Source organism: Syngnathus floridae, chromosome 11 (assembly GCF_059516105.1).
Source record: "Syngnathus floridae isolate MCC-2025c chromosome 11, RoL_Sflo_1.0, whole genome shotgun sequence".
NCBI lineage: Eukaryota > Metazoa > Chordata > Actinopteri > Syngnathiformes > Syngnathidae > Syngnathus > Syngnathus floridae.
Genome location: NC_142423.1, coordinates 12,082,424 through 12,104,145, shown reverse-complemented (window position 1 = coordinate 12,104,145; position 21,722 = coordinate 12,082,424). Strand labels below are relative to the sequence as shown.

The following is a 21,722-nucleotide window of genomic DNA, read 5'->3' as shown; positions in this document are numbered from 1 at the left end:
ATTGGCGATTCTCTCCCAATTACATCCGCCAGTTCAGGTGAAGACGCTCGGTCACGTGACGTCACCTCAGTCGAGCCAGGTAAGCCTAGCAAAAATGTGCAAGAAACAAAAGATGTTTGGAAAGCTTCCTCAGAAAGGGAAAAAAGCCCCGTGAGGAGACGGAAGAAGAAGAGGCTATGACTTCTAAGGATCGGAAAGATGCATTTAAAAGAACATTTCTGGAGTCCTACTTAAAATCTGGATTTATTGCCTATGGGACAAACCTTAACCACTTCGGGTGTCATTGTCCCCGATTACGCCTAGATGGGACCGGCTCGTTCTGAGAAACATACTCCCACTAATTCAACTAATGGTGAGTTTTATTTTTATGTCGTTTATACTTGTTTTTATGCCAGTTGTGTCATTTTATTTCATCGTATTTGTATATTTATTATAAATGTATTTATTTATCTAAATTATAAATCAAATGTAAGGCCCGGGGGCCAAATACATCATTTTATGTGGCCCGCTAAAACAAATTGCGCATCAAATTCGTGTGTCATTACTAGAATTGCAAATTGTCTTCACTTTTAATATCTATTATTTTATATATTTGACCAGTTTATACTCATCTGATTTGAAAATGAGTTATTTGTCAATTTGTTTTGTAGCTTTTACTGCATATAATATGAGGTGTTTTTACCAGTCTGATTTTCAAAACAAGTTATTTCTTAGTTTGTTTTGGAGCTTTTACTGCATATGAGGTGCTCATACATTTATTTGGGTTGACAGTCATAATGGCCCTCCGAAAGAAGCTATGACTACAATGTGAAAAAAATGAGTTTAACACCCCTGATCTAAATGTATTATTTATTTATATAAAGGCCGGTCTGCGAAAATATTTCTGACACGTAACCGGTCTGTGGCGCAAAAAAGTTTGGGGACCAGTGCCTTAGACTCTAAAGCATTTTTCTAAGGCTTAGAGAATGGGAAACAGAGCTAACACTAGAGGGACCCATCTGCATATGCAAAAGTCGGAAAAAGATGATTCATTTATGGATAGCATGAGTGCGGATGTAGGCTTTTTTTTTTGTTCTGAAATCATAGTGATTTGTCATGTCATTGAAAGAGACTTCTCAGCAAGAAACGCAAAAATTGATCAGAGATACAATGAATTTAATTTTATTACCACCAACTCAATCAGGTAGAACATTACAGAGCCCACAAATGCAAATTAGGACCACTAGTCCTGGCAAACATCACAACCGCAAAATACTGTGGCAGACACGGAACACTACAGTGAGAAGTGTTATGGGGACACACAGTGTTCAAACAGTACTGACTCTTTCTGTTATCTAAAAAAAACACAGGATGGACTACATTACATCATCTAATCATACAAACATCTCTGAAATTCAGAATGAACATCATATCAAAAACACCATAAGAAATAATAATGGAATTATCTTCACCACAAACAGATGTTAAACTGCAGCAACAAATCAATCTTTAGTTGTCTCATTTTTTATCCAAAATACATATTTCTTCATCACTTCTATGCTATGGACAATATTTTTAGTGACGACAAAATGTGCACAGTCTGTTTTCTAATGGACTCGTGTTTTAGGGTGTGAGCTCAGGACATCAACTGGCCCAACAACGCCTGTCCGCGTACGCACAAACACAAACGGTCTCCCATTGACTTGATGGCCAAATGGCTGCTTGGCAGGGACGGCAGATTTCTAACAACAACAACATTAACGCGGACAATCCAAAGGACAGCGAGAATCACAGTTTCTGCAGCCTGTCAAGTATTGCTCAGTTTTCTTTCCAACTCCTTCTGTGGCTCATAATTAATGCTCAAGGGGACCCGTGCCAAGAATGGGGGGATATTGATATTACTGGACATCATCAAGTAGATCTAAAGATGTCAGCTAAATTTAAAATGAGTGTTTATTAAAAAATGTATGTGAACTACATGAAAGACATATGACGCGAGTTAATGCGGTATAGGAGTAAATATGATATATGAGATGTTACCAAACAATAAATATAATCAATTTGGATGGCATCAAGTCTCTTGTGATGCTTTTAGCAAAGAAAAGCTACACGTTGATTTTAAAACGCTTCGAGCTGCCGTGAGATGAGGACGAAACAAAGTTAAGGACAATCTTACAACGGTTTAAACACGCTGGATGTCAGTGTAAAGTTGGAACCACCAAGTGGCTGTGTACAGTGAATATATAAAAAGTCTACACACCCCTGTTCAGAAACAAGGTTTTTGTGACCAAAAGAAATAATTTAAGTCTTTAAAACTTTTCTCACCATGAATGTAACCTATAAGGTGTATAACGCAATTGGGAAAAATCTATAAAAGGGAAAATAACTGAAATAAGGTGGTTGCACAAGTGTGCACACCCACTAATGCAATCACATTGAGTCATTTTTACTTCCCCTCTCAAAATAAATTTTTATAGGTCATAATAATGGTGGGAAAAAAGTGTTTATCTTGGTCTTGTATTTTACACAACACAAAAATCTCACATTTGTTTGAGCAGGGGTGTGTAAACTTTTTCTATGACTTTAAATGCAACATGAACAGCAAAAAGTGAGAAGGCATGCTCTTTTAGCTACTTCTACAAAGTTGTCTATGTACAAAATGTTTTGACCTATAACGATGAGGTTCTTTCCTGAGCACGGAGTAAGCAAAGGACCAAACAGTTTTGTTGTTCTGTGCTTATGTGAGAGATCACGCCAGGGTCAAACACTTGGCCGTGTCAGCTTTGTGAAAGGTACGGTAGATATGACAAGCGCAACCTTAACACAGTTTTCAAGTCTAAACCTTTCTCCGATTTTAAGAGCGAGTACTGGCAGAGAGACATTTCCCAAGTCAGCTTTTAAAAAAAGAGAATCAACTTGTTAAATTCTTTTTCTACTAAGCACAGAGACATAACAGGAAAAAAAAGTCTTTGTTAAGCCACAGCTTGACAACAAATCTGCTCATCCCTCTAAAACTCAAGGAAATATTTCAGAGACGCTGTTCTACACTCGGGGCTGGTAAAAGATGATGCAATTTGTTTAAATAGAATGCCAATGCAATGCAGAGCACTCAGGAAAGGTAGCACACAGCCTCCAAAAGAGAATAATGCTGCAAGTGAAAAAGAAGCGTCACCATGCTAGCAGCTAATGTACAGTGTGCAGGGGTCGACGGGTCTGCAGAGGTCACAGCGGTACGAGCAAGTTGGGTGGGGGGGTGACCTAGCCTTGTTCATCCTCCGCGACATTGCCACCATGGAGCGGAGCCACGGTATCTCCATTGCAGCCAGACGTGGGCTCTGCTTCCTGCGGGGGTGGCTCCGCCCCATCCACAGACTCCAGCACGTTTATCTCCGTGACGGTTTGGGGTGGTGCAGCAGCAGGTGAAGTTGCGGATGGGTCTGCGTCAGCCTCGGGAGATGCCGGGTCTGTGGCGCTGGCGGCCGTACTGGAGGCCTGGCTGTTACTTGGCTCGGTTGCTCTCAGTCTCTTCATGATGGTGGTGACCCGCACAGCTTTCTGTAAATATCAATATGCTCGTCATGTTTGGAAATTCAACCATCTGGAAGAAGGGGACTCACCTTCCATTTGGCTCGAGCAAAGTTCTTCTCAATTTGCGCGCATACGTTTTCCTTGATGTTTTTATCCGACGCTGCCCCGCCGGAGATCCTGTTTTATAAAAATGAGGACAGAGAACACAGAAATCATCTGGTATTCAATTTCTCTGCTCGTGTTTACAAAAGAAAGTTCTGCAGCGGCTACCATTCATGGTTAATAGCCTCCTGGGCTGTCAGCCTCTGCTCTTGATCCACCTCCATCAGACGTGAAACCAGAGTCTTTGCTGTCACAAGGAAACGAATGGAAACTTCAAAAAAGGCTTGATTCTTTTGATGGATGTCACATTTTATGTTGGAATATTTCACTTTTACATCAAAAGAATGCCAATACGAAATATAATCATATAAAAGTACCTGAATCTGAGATCTCATCCCAGTATGGAGAGTCAAACTCATAATCGCCTGCGAGGATCTTTCGGAACAGGTTCTTGTCATGATTTTCGTAATCATCTTCATCACTCTCATCATAGAAAGGAGGGTTGCCTGATAGTCTACACTTGCAAAAAGATAAGAAATTCCAAAAAAGCAAAGAAACATTAGCCTAATCGAGTATTTTCAAAAATGTTCAAATTGAGCATGCGTGACCTAACTTTGTAATTCAATACATGTATGTATTTTTAAAAATATTTTGATTTAGCATGAGTCACTATAATGCAGAATGCAATAAATTATCAGTAGTAATTAAGATCATAACTCACAGAATGTACATGATGACACCTGTTGCCCAACAGTCCACAGGTCGACCATATCGCTGTCTGCCAACCACCTCTGGAGCTGCACAGGCACAAAAAAATTGGATAAATTATTGAGTGCATTTATACTGTTTCATTCATGTTTTGATATGCTTCAAAATCTCACCCAAATATTCAGGTGTCCCACAGGGGTCTTTGATTAATCCATTCTCCAACTTGGCAAGATGGAAATCACTGATGACTATTTTCGAATGCTTCAGGCGGTTGTAGTAAACCAAATTCTCCAACTGTGCCCATTAGAAAAAGTAAATGTCACAATCATGTTGAATGTAGAAGTCAATGTAGAATGTGAAAGCTCTGAAAGAGAGTCACATGACACCTTTAGATTTCTGTGGACAATTTGCAGGGAGTGGAGGTAAGCGACAGCTTCCAGGACCTGGCGCACCACATTGCTGGTATCGCGCTCTGAGTAATAGCCTTGGTCCAGGATCCAGTCAAATACTTCCCTTCCTGTTGCACTGAGAGAGAAAATGATGTGTCACATCTCGACAGAAGGTGTACATTTATTTCTGTAATTAAAAAAAACTTGAAAAGCTGGACATCACCCGAATGAAGTTGTTACTATACGATCAACATGGCATGCCGGAATAATGACAAAAATACAAATAGCCTTTTCCCCCTCTTTCAAACTCACAGTTCAAGAAAGATGTAGTATTCCTTTTTAGTCTCAAAGACATCCACCAATTGGAGAATATTGGGATGCTTCACCCTGAGGAGACCAACAGTCATGATGAGAAAGCTTTCATCCATTTCAAATTTGACCCAAAAAAAAAATCAAACCTGTTACATAATCCATTTGGAAAAAGAGTATGCAGCAAGCCATATATATAATTGAATTCATCCTTATTATCTTTTGAGGCATCACAAATAAAGCCCGTTGAGAGAAACTTGATAAATTGAAATGAAGTGATGTTGATTAGCAAGTAAGCATGTGTTTCTATCGGCAGCATTAAAAGGGGAAGCTCATCAGGAGCCAAACTGTGATTCCCCTACTGATTAACTATATTACATTAAGACTTAAAACGGAAGCCTCTTCTGCTCATTAATTGCATTCCGCAGCAATTATTCGCTGCCGTTGACAATAATAAACTGCTTACGTCTTTCTTGCTGATGCTTAAACTGTAAATAAATGTAATTGAGAGTAACTTGAGCGCAGATGTTGGCACAGGAGCTGAATGCTACATCATTATTGTGATGATATCTACATACGGATTATTAATGCTAAAAACTCAACAACATCAAAGATGTAGATTTTTAGATGTAGGGTCTTTGAGTCTCTAAGGGAGTTTTAAATAATCAAATGTGAGCAGAGACGCTAACAAAAGCATTCTTAGTTTCAAACAAAGGAACTTACATCTTTAAAATGAGGATTTCATTTTTTGCAGTTTTGCGCACCTTCCTTCCATCCTTTTTCAGGAACTTTTTGCATGTGTACATTCTCATCGTGTTTTTGTCCTTGGCCCGGAAAACCTCACAAAACTCCTCCCTGGAAACAAGAACAGCCTCCAAAGTTGAATGTCACATCATTTAAATGTTTCAAGGAATTAACCAAACTATTGCAGATAAAATGTAAAACCTTGAAACAGATTATTTAAAGTACATTGGGATTATATACTATGGGGGGGGGAACAAAATCCAAACACAAACATTCAACGCTCGGCGCTTCCACTTTATATTTAGACATTAAACTGAAGTTTGGAGATATTTGCAGTACTCACGATTTAACAATTTGACCCATGTCATACTTGTCGGTCACTTCTGAAGGACTGTGGTAATCCTTCTTTTCGCCAATTGTTAAACAGCCAAATGGCATAGCCACTCCGGACCTGTTGGGAGACAGACAAACAGGTGAATAGGAAGATCATTTCCTTTGGCGAGCTTATGATTTGATCTCATATTGTGTAGAAATCATATTTTCCCAACCAAAAAGTCACCATATTTGTATTTGGGAGAGAGGCAAAGTGTCAGTATTGCTTTGGGGAAATTTACGATGACCTTTTGCGGTTCAAATGTTTTCTTAGTGCTGTTTTCGTACACGTAGAAGACAAGAACGGCTTTTCATCTTAGTCATGGCGGAAGGTTCGTATAAAATGTGGCTGGTAAATGCTGAGGCTCAGCATTGTTTAACTCCACTTCAGTAAATCAGCGACCGCTCTGAGTCGTCAGCACTTCCGTAAGTTGCTGAGCCAGAAAGACACCGCACAGGCGGGAGGGCGGGATGGATTTGAAAAATAAACATCAAATGCATGTTTGCCAAAACTTGCTGATGTTGAAGCAAGTTTTTTTTTTTTGGATAATCACTCACATTTGAGTAATGACAGATAATTTCCCGAGGATGTAGTTCCTTATGCTAGCAGCAGCAGGAAATGCAATCTTGCCTAATCACTAAAACGTGTTGACTGATAGCATAGCTTTGACCCAGACACACAAACTAACTGCTGAGGTACAAATCCATCCCGTTTATCCATTTGTGTTTGATCGTAAAATTACATTATCTGACCTGCTCGTTGTTCTCTAAAAAAACCTAACCATACCTTCGTTGTTTCCGTGCACAGAAGTTCTTTGCTCTTTCCGAGTACAACTTTGCTGAGCCAAAGCATTTATCCCACGGATGGTAAAGTGAAAGTGACATGAAGAGATGCAGAGCCAGCAAAGGTCGCCCACTCGCATCAAGCAAGGAACGCAAACAAAAACAGGAGTTCAGAGAGCCATTTTTTTTCTTAAATGACTTTGTGCTGACCCTTGTCCACATGCATGCCGTTATACATCAGCTTGTTGAGTTTCTAAATTCTTAACTGGTCAGCAACTCATGCTCAAACCTTTTCAATCCCTACTGACTGACTCGCTGGGTTCTGGCAATCCTTTTTTTTTTGGAGCACTCTGTGACCAAAGAACACATTTGAACAATGCTCTGAGTTTCCTAATGCTCAAAATTGAACTGGACATTAAGAAGCAACATCCTGCATGATCATTGTACTGCCTCACTTTATTTTGTATGACAAAGAAGAATGTGCATGTTAAAGTTTGTGTCCCTTCTCCGCACCAATTAGAGCCGCACTGACGAGAAGCAGCAGACGACAATATAGTGATGAAAAGTATATAACGAGGAGAAAAGATCGGGATTTCACAGAGAAAGTCACTGAAGAGATGGAAAGTGAAATAAATAAGTAGGCTGCTTGGATCCAAATAAAGATAGTGCGCTTTAAGAGTAGCCATGCATACACAATTAATTGAATTATTAATATAACGGTCTCCTTGTCTGCTGTGTTTCACAAGCCCCTGCGGTTCATGTTTTACTTGGATTCAGAATCTTTATATCCCGGAGCGCTTGCTTTTACTGTGTACAGAGAGCACAGACATGGCAACTGTGGCAAGCGTAGTAATAATTATCAAGCTTCTCCTTTCAGCCGTCCTCAAATCCCACATCAACTTAGCGCATATCTCAGATTCACAATTCTTGAGAATCTTTTCAATTTCTCATTTGTTTGTTATGTGGAGCCTGTGGAATGCAATTTCATTTTAGGATCTTATTCATTTGTTTCCTGCTGTGCTGTCACACCTACAGTACGTATTTAAGTCCCATTGAGTAATAGCTTGTGAAAAAAAAGCCTCACCTCCCTCACTCAGCGGCTAATGGCCAAATTACTGCTTGTCGTCAAAAAAAGCAAGACGGCGTGATGGTAAAAACATGCAAGTTGCACTTTTATGCATCAACCAGCCCGCTGGCGCTTTTCTTTGTACCCGCCACCTACCTGAACGTTATCGTCTCGCTTTGGGGTAGGGAAGTCTCATTAGAAGCCGAAGCATTTAAATCATATTTATGTTATTGCAAAGCCGGTAAACAGCACCTTGCCGCTTGCTTGCAATAAAACCGACAAACAGAAACATGCTTGTTTCTGCTTAGAGAAACTTCACACCTGCAAAGCTATTGATTTCCCACCAGCATGTCAGTTTTGCCGCGAAAATGGATGTAAAATCTGGACAGCTCCTCTCGGTCAATCAAAGGGCAAAACATATTTTATTTATTTTTGTCTAGATTACACAAATCCATCCTGAATAAGAAATTCTGCAGTTTTGTCTCATCAATTATTAACCCAATTCAAGAAGCTGACTCTGCGTATCTTGCTAGCATTGGTTTGCCAGAGGCAAGGTTTATATTTGCTCCATTTACATTTTCAACGTGGTTTACTGTACAGAATTTCATTTCCTTTAACCCAGGGGTGTCAAACTCTTTTTTTTCATTGTAGTCATAGCTTCTTTCGTAGGGCCATTATGACTGTCAACCCATATAAATGTATGAGCACCTCATATTATATCCAGTCAAAGCTACAAAACAAACTGACAAATAACTCGTTTTCAAATCAGACGAGTAAAAACTGGTCAAATATTAAAAAAAAAAAAAAAAGAAAAAAGTGAAGACAATTTGCAATTCTAGTAATGACACACAAATTTGATGCACAATTTGTCTTCTCGGGCCACATAAAATGATGTGGCGGGCCTTATCTGGCCCCCGGGCCTTGAGTTTGGCATCTGTGCTTTAACCCCAAAGTTTCATCCATCCTTTTTTGTAGCGCTTGTTTTAAAATTAACAACACATGGTTGCTGTCCTGCACCAATAATACTTGAGTGGTTTCTTTACTTAACAAGATTCTTCTTGAGAGAAACCACTGCCAGCTCATGTTGTATTTATGGTTCTTGTCCAATAACCAGTTTGTGGGTCCGTTCCTGCTCAGCTAAACAATTCTCGGCCACCTTTCAAACCAACCGAGTCACAAAAGCATATGACCTAAATGCTTACGTGTAATAGAAATGCCAGATATCAGGCCGGTCGCCATGGTAACACTGGTGAATTAGCATTCTTTCCACAGGAGACCACATATTCTTTAAGAAAAAACAACTTTGCCTGCTGCTGTCCACTCAACCAACGAGGGCGAGCACAGGTCCTACTGTGAGACCTAATAGAGTTTAGTAAGTGGTTCTGCGTATGGCCTTGAAGAACCCTAAGTGCGATCGAGTAGTAACCACATTTACTAGTCCTGCAAAACATAAAGAAACTCTTAGGTTAAGGTTGATGTACAGTCAAATTCTGTTTTCATTTCCAATCTAACTTGTGTTCTGTGACAACATTGGCTGAAATGAAATGCAACTCTGCAGGCAGGCAGGAAGGATGGAGCCAATTTTAACGAACTGACTCATCTGAAGCAAACAAGTGGCTGCAGCAAAAGTGGACACGTAACACTAAAAGCCCACGGGGTTGATCCTCTGATGCATACTTGGCCTTTCTCATCTCAACTAATGGGGCTCGAAGAGCAGACTTGCCACACTACAACAAAAAATTCCATCTTTCACAAAGCTAGACTCGAGTTTCTTATCCACCCACGTAAATGAGGAAACGTAATCGCGGAGGCCTTTCTCCAGTCAATAGTAGCAGTCTGTACCTAAATATACTTGCCTCGGTTTTCCTGCCTCATGTCGATGCACTTAATCTGTTTTGCTGTCTTGTGATGTGTGGCGGCGCTCAGCGAGGAGAGCGCCCAACGTGCTGCGAGAACAAGCCGGGTGGAGCGGCGTCATGCCAGCTTCATACTGTGACAGGAGGTCAGTATGATGGGAGCTGGTGACATGGTGACGTGCTGGGAGTTGTTGTCGCTTATGGAGCAACCATAGTCACCAAGTTCTTACCTGATGCACTTTCTTCACCTGTTCCCCAGTTTGAACTGGAAGTTTGGCATATTTATCCGATTGATTGAAAAAGTCTGCCATTAAGTTCTGTTTTCATGGTTGTTCTGAAAAACACCTTGACTCTTTTCAGGTAGCTTCATGTAACATTGGAATCGGTTCCTCCCCACACCTCAGTTGCTAATCTGACCATTCTCTGTGACTGTTGTTGGTTGCCTTGGTTACAAAGTCTTCGAGTGTGCCACAGCAGTGCTGTACTGGTTCTGCTTTGGGGGTGGGGGGGAATGTTTCATACGGCACATATATGTAGGGCGCACGTATTTTTCCCCTGTTGTTGTCTGTCTTGAAAGTGCAATGAAAGATAAAATCACGAGGATCACTCCTCCGTTATAAATAAAACCTATTCCAAAAGTATCATAAAGGATAGTCGCTACCAGCTGTCACTCATCTAATGAACTGAGTCGTAGACTACTGGTACAATAATGGCGGAAATGTACACAATGACGATAGTTTTCCTCTGATGGTAATAAATAATAAATATTTATACATATATAAATAAATATAAAAATAGTAATAGATAGATAAATAGATAAATAAATATTGCTGACTTGCTACTGATGAAAAAAAAAGACAACTGAAGTAGTGATCAAATCATATTTTCAGAATGTCACTTGTGCTTCATTAAGTTCTGATTCAAAGGTCGACAGAAAGCACACTGGAGCGTGATAGAAGTCCATCTATTGGAGTCATGCACGGCCGGTTGTCATGCAACTTTAATAAAAGTGAATTTCCCGTGTTATTCAACTGTAAAGAACATAATAACGTGTTGGTGTTTATTTTGCTACCTTTGTTCCAGCAAGCGATTGAAAGTGCACTGGCGGCTGTGTCGATCCTTCTGTGGGTGGAGGGATTACAATTCGTTCTAACCAGCGGGGGTAGGCAATATTAAATTAACTAATGATGTTTGCCGTTGACATGCAGTTGTTTCACTTAAGACTTTATGCACATTGAATTTAAACCATTACAGCAAAATCCTGTGATGGAGGAAATCATCATGAGCTTCAACGTGGACCATGCAAAATCAAAGTTTAGTGAAAAAAGCTCAGGCTGTAATGTCAGCAATGAAGAGCCCAGCATGTCCATCACTTGTGGAACAAGATCAAGTAAAGTGTAAGCCCACATCTATTTTCATTAAAAGTCTGGGCATGAATCAATGCCAAGGTGAAATATTCATCCGTTTCCATTTAAAATTCCCCTTCAAACATTCTATTTGTGGATGGCATGGCGCTTTGATGCTGTGAGGAACGCTTCCACTATGGAGAAGACTTGCGGGTAGACAATCCCCTTTTGCCGGACAGCTCGACACTTTAGTAATTGATACTTCGAGCCATTGAGATCCACTTGATGAATTAGTCTCAGTTTGCGATTTGGAGTACTACTCAAGAAAAGAGAGAGTCGTAAAAGTGTCATTCAAGGAAGTGATTCTTGATTGAGATAATGATTCTTTCTTGCCTGTATCATAGCATGATATGAGGAGCAACATTTAAAATTTCAAAGGAAGATAAAGCTGTTCAAGCACCTATAAAAAATGAATCCCAGCTTCCCTAAAATTTGAGGAATCTTTACCAAATTTCTTTGGTATCCTTGAAGGGCAAGATTATAATTTTTGATTCAGAAATAAATGTTATCACTACATCTTAAATTCAGTATTATTTCCCTTTATTACCTCCAAATGCAACATTTGCAATGTTTGGATGTGAACAGTGTCAATAGTCTGCAGCAAGAATCTTGCACAAGTCTCCAAATAGCCGAGGACTCACTAAAATGCCATTATACTTTTAATCTGTACTGTACGTAAATATTTAAATGCAGTGTGGACAGTGAAAATGCACAAAGTATTTGAAACTAAGTCAGAGGGTGGAGGTACCTGTATGCACAATCCCGAAGGTATTGCTTAGAACCATGTATCTATTTTGGAAGAAGCAAAATCATTGCACTTTCCTCTTGAGCCCTGCTCTTTCACCATTTTTTTTTTTTTTTATTAAGCCCGAGGCCTCATTTGCAAAGCAACCCTCCCATTTCCGTAGCGCACGGAATCAAGAGCACTTGAAGCAGCGCTCCCCGGGGATCTGGTTTCCTACAAATTGCTACAGACCATTTGGTAATCTTCTGCCCTTCCATCAGCAGCAGCTGTGACTGCCATGGCCCACCTTGGGCCCACAGCAAGTGTAGACCTCTTCTAGGGCCAAACAAGTCATTACGTATGGCTCATTGGTGACTGCATGGATGAATGACTTTAAACTCCAAGTGGAAGTGTTCCCATTGTGCATCACTGTGCTAGAGAACCAAAACTATCAGCAAAGAGCAGGATGGCTTGGATTTTGGACTACAAGGCAATGCAGATGGTGGCCATGGTTACAGTGTAAGGGAGTAAGAGTACAAATATGCAATGTCCCCAAGCTAGAGCGGAGAACATGAACGAATCAGACAGATTAGTGTCAGTGTGGCACCGGCACGATAGTAAAAAGTCTCATCTGCTGCAAAGCGGCTTTACTACAATCTGCATGAACTCACATACAAAACGCAATGAATGACTTCCTAAAAAGTACATGTATGAATAATTTTTTAAAATGTGGACTGAGATGCTAAAATATATCATTGTCCTAAAAAATGTGCAGTCAAGTTCGGTTTTGGTGATTTTGTTCAATTGGATGAATTCTATTTATATAGTAGGCAGCGTCTGTATAAAAGGCAGTGATTTCTTAAGTGTCACATGAGGCGCAATATGGAAATTAATAATATAGGAGCGTCTCCTCTCTATTTTAAACTTGACAAACTTATTCAAGCCATAAAGAGATGCAGGTTGCAGCACCTGAATTGCAGCATCTGGCCTGATGGATGGAACTGGTGCATGCCAGGTGCGCATTGAAAACTATGAAATACGTGTTTAAATCGAAACTCTTTCTTCTCAAATAAAAGACAAAGATGAATGGCATGCTTTGCAGAGTGCAGTCGCGTGCGTCCGCAACAAACTTGTGGTGTCAAATAAAAAAGAATAAATCCATTTAAAAAATATACAACAACATAGAAGTTCTCATTTTCACTGCGATTTTCTACATAGAAGATCATTTGAAGCAAACTTACCTTAACACCAAATTCCGTCTTGAAACGGTCTTGAGTTAAAAGACGAGTTTTTCCCCCGGCAGTGAATATCTATATGTTAAATGTGTGCCAGGTGCGTATTATGAAAGTTGTTCTGGAACAAAAATGTGCGATAGTAATGTATAGTGCACCATCTGTTGTGCCGCTGTGCTTCAAGCAGGGTGGAGGAGAAGAGGAGAGGAGAAGAGGAGGAGGAGGAGGGAGGGGACACGCGGAGAGATGCGTGCATGCTCGCAGCGAGCACACGCAACTACGGCTACGTCACCTCACTTTCACTGTGAGCTAAGACTTCATTTAAAAAATTGGACCGTCACATAAAAATAATCCAGATTTGCCAGATTATTTACACTTCAACGGGTAGCAATGACACTGCATTGTTGTCTCTGGACGTTGGCCATGTTTTGGCCATTTATGACTGACCAGTTCCACTCAGGTTTGTCGGGTTAATAAGAAAATCTTTGAAAACTTCCCTTTCAATTTTTTAGCTCTAGGACAGGGATGGTCAACCAGTGGTCCGCGGCCTTGTAGCTGTCCGTGGTGGTATTGCAGGTGGTCCGCGAAATTGAATATAGAAATTACTTTTTTTTTTAAATAACATTGATTTATTATTTAGACTTGATTTATTTTCCAGCTAGTTTTGTGAACAATCAACGGACTTTTTCTGTCTTCCTGGGGGTGTTCTCACCAAGTGTAGCAAATTTACAGGGGGATACCAATTCGAACAGAAGCCTTATTAGAAAAAGTCAAGCCGTGAAAAGAAGTACCCCCTCCCATTTTCAGATCCCTAGCCATTAACTTTTCCTCACCCATGGTGAGTCCTGACTGCCTACTGACTTGAAGGTGGTGGGTTCAATCCTCAAGTCAATTTAGACTTTATTTTCCAGCTAATTTTGTGAATCATTTACCCATCCAAATTATGTCAAATGTAGCTGAGATTCCTATAATAAACATAGAGATGCAAATAAATAGCCTGTATAGGTCCATCCTCCTTTGGTGCAAATTAAATAATATTCCGCCATAGAAGTGGTTCCGAGTTGCTTCTTGGTTCTAATGGTGGTCCCTTGGACAAAAGAAGTTGAGAACCCCTGCTCTAGAAGGTTGTTGAAGCCAATGGAATGAGAAATGAGCGAGTGTGTAGTTTGTGGCAGGGGGATAAATTAAACAAGATTCGTGCCACTTGATGAACTTCACAGAGAGAATAACTTGCTTATGGCATCTGTTGAAATGAAATTGAAAAATGGTGCTGAAAGATTTAAAGTCTCGATGATTGAGTCCCCAAAGTCATTTCTCCCCTTTTTCAAGTGAGGTTATATCCACATTGGTGTGGTCATGAAGGAAAGTCTTTTATTTGTCCACAAAGTAGACAGCTGTTTTTTCTCTGTTCTGGAACAAAGGTGTCACCTTGAAGATGTTCTCATGGGAACTCAATGTTCTGATCACAAAGTCAACTTCCTTCCAGTCAGACATGACTCTAGGGTGGGTTTAGGACCAAGAGTCTCATTTTAGTGACAGTGGTTACAGTAACAGGCAGTAACTAATTATCTGAGACATCCTGTCATCTCGCCACTGTTTCTCGAGCAAGCCGCGTACTTCTAGTCAGAGCTTCCTGCTGTTTTCTCTATAAGTGCCTGATATCACAACAGCAGCCACGGCCTTGTAGTATCACAGTGCTCATGCTGGGGTTGCTATAGCAACGGCTGATGGGAAGCTTTCTTTCTCTTTTTGTGTGCAGATTGAGGCAATGAAGAGGGGAAATAGGACTTTATACTCGGTCACCAGCGAGATCGCAGCATCTGTAACTTGTCTAAACGCCAGCCGAGCCATACAAATCAACCTGTTATAATTCCTCATTACGGGAAACTTAAAAAGTGCTGTAATGACTCCAATGTATGCCTCACTGCTGGTAACCATCCATGACTGATGTATCCTCCGGCAGAAAAAGTGCAGTATGGCAGCCCCCCCCTCAAAACAATTTCTCCAAAAGGATGTGAAATCACAACGGGCACAGCATGATGTGCTCCGCCCCTTCACAGGGATACCGCATGCTGACACATTAGTAACTCTGAAAGGTCACAGCCAAAGGCAGAAAGTGGCCGTGATAATCATCGTACAATATAAATATGTGCGTTGGAGGTGATACAGTCGAATTATATAATCATTATATTTTTCCTATAAAAAAAAATCGTTGTTCTCATGGTTAAGTAATTTATTTCTCGTTTTGAATTAGGTTCATTATGGCAAGGATAAACATTTCCTAATCACACTTTTATAATTCTTTGACCGAATGTGTCTACTAGAGGGAACACGTGATTAGCACACGCAGTGTCCGGAAAAATGTGCTGAGCAACAGCAAAAGTCACCAGCAGCTTGTCAAGCCGTGCACTTTGGATCCATCTGTCAGACTGACATCACACCGATGGATCGGCCATGTACCAACGCTGTTGTTGTCTTGGTGTGCAGGAGGAAGTGAGATGCCTCCCACTGTGGTCAAGCAACAATTGTCAAGAAAAAAAAACATTAAGTAGAATGAGGCATTTAAAATCCAAGAGCTCCATTAACCTAGCTTGGTGTCCTGCACAAGATGTGTTGTTGAGCTAGCAACTAATTTGATATTGGTGATGATTCCCGCACATGGTCTCCATCTGTGTGTCGCCCAGCCAAAAGCAGGTCACGCGTGTAGTAACGGCTGCTCCTTAGTGTTATGCTCCTCATGCGCAGCTCTGGGCAGGAGAAGCATGTGTCAAAGCGACTTCATGACAGCATGCTTTCATCCATCAGTTACTTCGCAGCAAAAAAAAAAAAAAGGAGACAGCAAATTGTGCTCTGGTCTCCAGGGTTGCGCTTTTCTGAAGTTTTCCTCGAGCTTGATTTTGTTCTGTACGACGTGTTAGTTACTTGCTCTGCTTGGGGAGTTGAGGGATAATGGCAGGACATCAATTGGATGATGTAGTAGATGTGTAAAGCTTTTGGATTTACATTACACGCTTCAAAAAAATCTTCCACGTGACTCAATACAGTAGGTTATTTCAGTGTGAAGAGAAAGAAAATCCTCAGATGGCTATTAGATCTTTTTGATGCAAGGTTGAAAATCAATTTAACTGCAAGATAAACAGATATGTAGATGTACAGGCCAATTAATGCGCATGGAGCAAAACATCACACTACGGCAAATCTAGAAGAAGAAAAAAAATGGGAAAAAAAATCAATTTTGCCCTCGGCAGTTTGTTCCCAAACAGGGGGTGAATCCGCCAGAGCAGGACACCATATGTCAACTCTGCAATCCATCCACACGTACGTACACATGACAACACTCTCCATGTGAGTTGGCTGACGGAAATGCAACATTAGGAACATTCAGGCAATGACATTCAATATTTCGGTGTCCTCCCGTATTCAAATATCAAGTATGAAAGGTTAAATGACAACATGAAATCACCTACAGGTGTAAGTAAGAGTGTTATGAGTTACATAACTTTGTACTTCACACAGTAACAAAAAAAATATTCGCAGGTTTTATGGAGATGATTCATCATTCAAAAGTGGACTCCATTGATTGCAGATAAACCAATGTAACCATGGTAACCTGGCGAACAGGATCTAGCAAGATGACAGGCTGTTGATGCGGCAACGAAGCCAGCCCGGTTGTGTAATCCTATAAACCTTGACACTCAGATTCATGTGGCGCGCTTCACATCTTCATACCTGGTGAGAAGTGTGGGATTTCATAAAAGAAATATGCAGGAGTCGAGTTGAGTAGCATTGATGCACATGATGTGAGAAAAGAAAAGAAGAATTAAATGTTCTACTTATGATTTAGTCTAAATACCACTACTTTTTTTTTTATTGTGATGAATGAATGTGTGAATGAGGTGTGTGTGTGTGTGTTCTGAGCCGATGGCAGTGGTGGGTGGGTGCCGTATTTATGCGCTGCAAAGCGATAACATGGATGCCACTTGAACATGCAGCGTTTTGTCGCACATCCTTTGCTCTTCCCACATTAGTCGAGACTGATTAGCCCTCTCTCGCCATCTTTTCTTGGTAGAAACATGACATGGATTCATTTGGAGTTTTCCATTTGTTAAATGGCTGCTGCAGGATGCAAATTAATTTCAACATATTTTAAATGCTACAGATTATTTTGGTGTGTGTATCAAGGTAGAGAGAAGGTGATTATTTTTAGGAGGAAAACATTACGCAGCAGGGGTGTTAAAAGAGGACTCTAATTGTCTCCTTAACAATTCCTGTGAGGAAAGATGTTCCTTCTATGCTTGGAGCACCATGTTTTTTTGCACTCCACTCCTCCTTTTCAAATTATCAAAACATGTGCTCAGTATACAGTATTCATACTTCCTCTTGTAATGATGCTCCTGTGGGGAAATAAGAATACTCCCTCCATTAGTCATAAATATTGCAACGATCATCTCGTGATATCAACACACATTGTGCGGCCAGCACACGATCTGCACGATTAACGATTATCAGTATGTGTCGACTTCACATATATCCCGGAACGTGCGTCAGTGAATTGAAAAGGTGAATGCAGTCACAGGGAAGAGTGAGCCAAAATGAATCAATCCTACATGCAGCGTGAGATTATTGCTGACATCATGTCTTTAGCCTCCCACGGTGCCTGGCGAGTGCGTTTAGAATGCAATCGCACAGAATGTTTGCCATGATTGGCGGATCTCAGCATGGATGAACTTCCCTGAAGTGTTGACTTTGTTTTGACTCGGAGTTTATACTTAAGCACGATATCATTTCATGGATGATCGTGGATGGTGCGCGTTAGCAATTTCTGTTGCTGACATTAAGCTTGAAAATTAAGCTTTACAAATACTCAGCTTGACTTGGTTTTGTCGGCACAGATCCCCGTAGACAAGAAATCTCATATTACTGTAGATATGAGGAAAATTGATTTTTTTAAGTGAACAAGCTTCTATTCATTCTACATCCATTTCACAATGTCTTCGGGGAATGGATTTTCTATCTATGATTGCATCTCTTCCAGAAGCAAAGCACGATGCTGGGGAGAAGCGGGAGAAGTGTCCCTGCTCTATCGTTGGTCCGATAATCCCGAGCTAAAATGTCAGCAGGAAACATCCTAGCGGCCTCCGCTGACAAACGGAGCACCGCTTCCATAATTCAAAGAAGTATTCATTTAATATTCATTCAGCCATTGGAAATAGAATTGGAGGCAAAACGATCCTGACCATTCGTGCAAACATTTATGGTTATGTCATGGGTATTGCTTACCCCCAAAACAGCACCACCTAAATGTCAGATTTAGCTCTCTTGAGGTAACAGAAAATGCAAAATGGCTCTGGAGAGCCTGAGGTTAAAGACGTCACTAATTCTCTGCAGAGACCCTCCAAGAACCAAATTTTCTGGGAATAGAAAGCAGTGACGTGCATAGCACAGCGGATGCCCGGTGCAACCCGCTGATTTTGAATCCCCCTTTTGAGCATTGTCAATGCCTTGATAAATCCCGACTCCCAGGCGGAGTCTCTATTCAGCACAGAAGCATTTTGAAATAAACAGAACTGTTGTGTTGGTATTACAACCCAGTTGTCTCTGGCTCTGTGCCCACTGGACACAAACAATGTTTATCCTTCAGGCTGGCCAGTTGCAATGATTGGTGCTGCTCAACAATCTACTCCCTCCAAACATATTTTGGGTTAAGCGGCTAACACATGGTGTTTATTGTCTGTCTCACACGCTGTTTATCACAAAAGCACCATTGTGTTGACAAATATACAAATATTTGGTTTCCCAATGTTTCACTGCGCCGGGTGGAGCACAGATGCTGGTCATTGACTTTTTACGATATGCTTGATGATGATATCTCACGATATCACACTGCACACTATATTTGCTTTTATTTTGCTTTGTTTTACGCTGCCAAATGAGAATCTGTTCTCGATTGCATAATGTAATATACAGCCGATGCCATGAAATCTAGCAACAGCTCGACAAAAATATACGGATATTACAATTTAGTCACAGTCATTCAAACCTGCGTGTGTCATCATCATCATCATCATCATCGGTTTAAAGTCGGTTTTCCAGGCGCCGCTGGGTTGGACTGAGTTCTTGATATGATATATGTCAAAATGTGTAAAGGTTATCTGGCCAAATCTTGGTGATTTCAGTTATTATGATTTTAAAAGGCCTTACCTGACCAATACCCCAACTGTAAATTTAAAGTCTATCAGTCCTACTATCCGGAAAATGGCCAAATTCTGTCAGGGTATGTAAAAATATGAGCATGACTGTATGTCCTACGGCAAGCCTCGCTCTGTGGATCCTCCGAGGACTTCTATGAGCTCGGACTAGAAGGCTCGACCGCAGACGCACAAACTCCAGCAGGAGCTTCTGTTTTTGACAGCATGCACAATGATAAATGGAAGACACAGGTGGAGAGTGTGAGACTCTCCATTAAACAGAAAGGCTATTCATTTAAAAAAAATCGATGATAATCAGGTATAAAATACGTTTTAATAGCGAGCTGGCGTGTGAATTAAACTTGATGTTCACAAACCCCCACACGGTGTCTGCATTACGAGCAAGTGGTAGGTGGTGAGTTGTGGTCGACGTGTGCTTGTGGGTAGAGAACAAGATCACTTGAGGAAGACGAGAGCCAGTCCATTGACTGCCAAAAATGGACTGCATTTGCCCAGACACTGTCGAGAGAACATTGGCAGGAAGAAAACATCTTGTTCCTTTCCAACAGACCCAGATGTTGCAACTAATTGCCGTAGTTATCAGAAGCATTGAAAAAGCACGGACGACTCCGTGATTAATTTGAGGAAAGTTGTCTCCTGCTTAGAGCAGTTAATTCCAGTCACATCCTTAAAAAAGAATTCATGCAAAACAATTGAAATTTGAGAGTTGCAATTTCCAACAGCATCCACAATCCCAACTCACAATACACGGATCCCAACCGCCCTTTTTTAATTTCAGGTTTCTGTACTAAAAATAGAGAAGCTACTGTCGTATGTTTGAACCGAATCAACAATGGCGTAATCTGCTAAATCCTGTTTTCACAATTTGGACATTTGATGGTGCAAAGCCAGACGTGGACAAAAAGAACGCTTCTTTGATACTGCGTAGGCGTCAACCATGCAAAATATTATGCCTTTCTAATAATGGCAACAACAGAAATATTTTGTTGATGTAACAACAACGGAATGTAAAAGTCAAGAGGGACAATATAATCAAGTCAATCATGTATCAATGACTTCTCCAGCAAATGTTGAAAATCAAAATGAAAGAAGTGAAAATATATATAATTAAATGGACTTTTCCATGGTAACGTATACATTAGGAAGGTGACAAGTGCATATGGGTTGAGGATGGGTGGTAGGGTGGGTGGCTTGGAGATGCTTGGTCGGCAGCCCTGTGAAGCGGAGGCGGGGGATTGTGGCGCCAATGGTTTACAAGGGGTGGGGGGGGCTGGTATGATGGCTCTTCATTGCACTTTTGTCGTGCTCAATCAAGATGTCCACGCAGTTGCATAAACCGCCATTTGGCAAAAATAGGCTGGGCTTTAATTTGGACAAGGGATGAGTGGTCAGACAAGACAACAATAAAGATATTTTGAAATCTCAGGATTGATTCTGTTCATTTCCCTTCCTACAGTCACAGACATTATGCCTTCATGTGATTTCCGCAGTTATGAGTGTGGCCATAGGAGGACCACTTTTCTCGTCACGCCAAAGGCTGACAAGCGGAGCTTCGAGAAGACTCCAGCGCACTCCGTGCACTCTAATTAAAAGCTTCTATTGGACAAGAGTTAGCAATTAGAGTGGGTGCTCCAACTTCTGCATGTCCCCGGGGAGGTGCCAAGGGGAACTCCCACTCATCCATTATTGTTTGAACTACCCTGAACGAGGTAAATTATTCAACTCGGCCTGAGCAGGTAAGTCACTCCTTGGTGTTTTAGTCCTCAGGCCAAAGTCAACATGACTTACACTATATGTGGCAGGTGCAGCAGTGTGACATTAGTGGACGTTTTTTTTTTTTTTTACATTTCAGGCTAAGATAAACAGTTTCATTTTTCAGTCATCCATAACTCAACAGATTTGTTTGTTTGTTTTTGTTGGTTTTGTCTGTCCCGTTTCACCTCATTTGTTGCAAAGTTCCAGGAAAAGCTGAGCTATCATTACTGACGCAAAGCATTGCAATACTGCTGCCATCCTCCACATACTCATTGTGAAAACAACCGTTACCATGGCAACAAGCATATCACAAAGAGTGCACATTAGGAGTCTAACAAAGCACAGTGTACCTTGGAAGCCGGGACTGTGATAGGCTGATATTTGAACCGTCTTCTCCCTTTTGCTATGGGCTAAGCCAGTTTGTTTACCAAGTCCAGGGTGACTTGAATTCACGAATAAAGAGTTTGTAACATTTGTTTCATTTGCATTTTGCAATGCTGTAAAGGTTGTGGTGGTTTTGCTTCATTCATAAATAAATATTGAGCCAAATGTCAGTCTTG

General features: G+C 40.9%; 1 protein-coding gene and 1 long non-coding RNA gene across 4 annotated transcripts; one reads left to right on the top strand and one right to left on the bottom strand.

Moving 5' to 3' along the window:
- Positions 1 to 26: 26 nt before the first annotated feature.
- LOC148391142 (uncharacterized) lies at positions 27 to 13,723 on the top strand. 2 transcript variants are annotated; one of them, XR_015861420.1, is made up of 6 exons: positions 27 to 79; positions 304 to 352; positions 9,907 to 9,982; positions 10,920 to 10,998; positions 11,091 to 11,233; positions 13,386 to 13,723. It is a non-coding gene; the product is annotated as an uncharacterized LOC148391142 (long non-coding RNA). The 2 variants fall into 2 exon arrangements; XR_015861421.1 differs by lacking the exon at positions 13,386 to 13,723 and adding an exon at positions 12,110 to 12,292.
- Positions 1,139 to 13,402, bottom strand: camkvb (CaM kinase-like vesicle-associated b). Of its 2 annotated transcripts, none has more exons than XM_088390574.1 (11): positions 13,208 to 13,402; positions 6,103 to 6,210; positions 5,739 to 5,870; positions 5,019 to 5,093; positions 4,704 to 4,842; positions 4,491 to 4,611; positions 4,331 to 4,406; positions 3,987 to 4,123; positions 3,778 to 3,856; positions 3,597 to 3,684; positions 1,139 to 3,534 (listed from the first exon to the last, which is right to left on the bottom strand). In XM_088390574.1, exons 2-11 carry the CDS (start codon positions 6,195 to 6,197, stop codon positions 3,238 to 3,240), a joined length of 1,239 nt encoding a protein of 412 aa, XP_088246700.1. In that variant the 5' UTR covers positions 6,198 to 6,210; positions 13,208 to 13,402; the 3' UTR covers positions 1,139 to 3,237. The 2 variants fall into 2 exon arrangements, with proteins under 2 accessions (XP_088246700.1, XP_088246701.1); XM_088390575.1 differs by lacking the exon at positions 13,208 to 13,402 and adding an exon at positions 6,885 to 6,993.
- Positions 13,724 to 21,722: the final 7,999 nt, after the last annotated feature.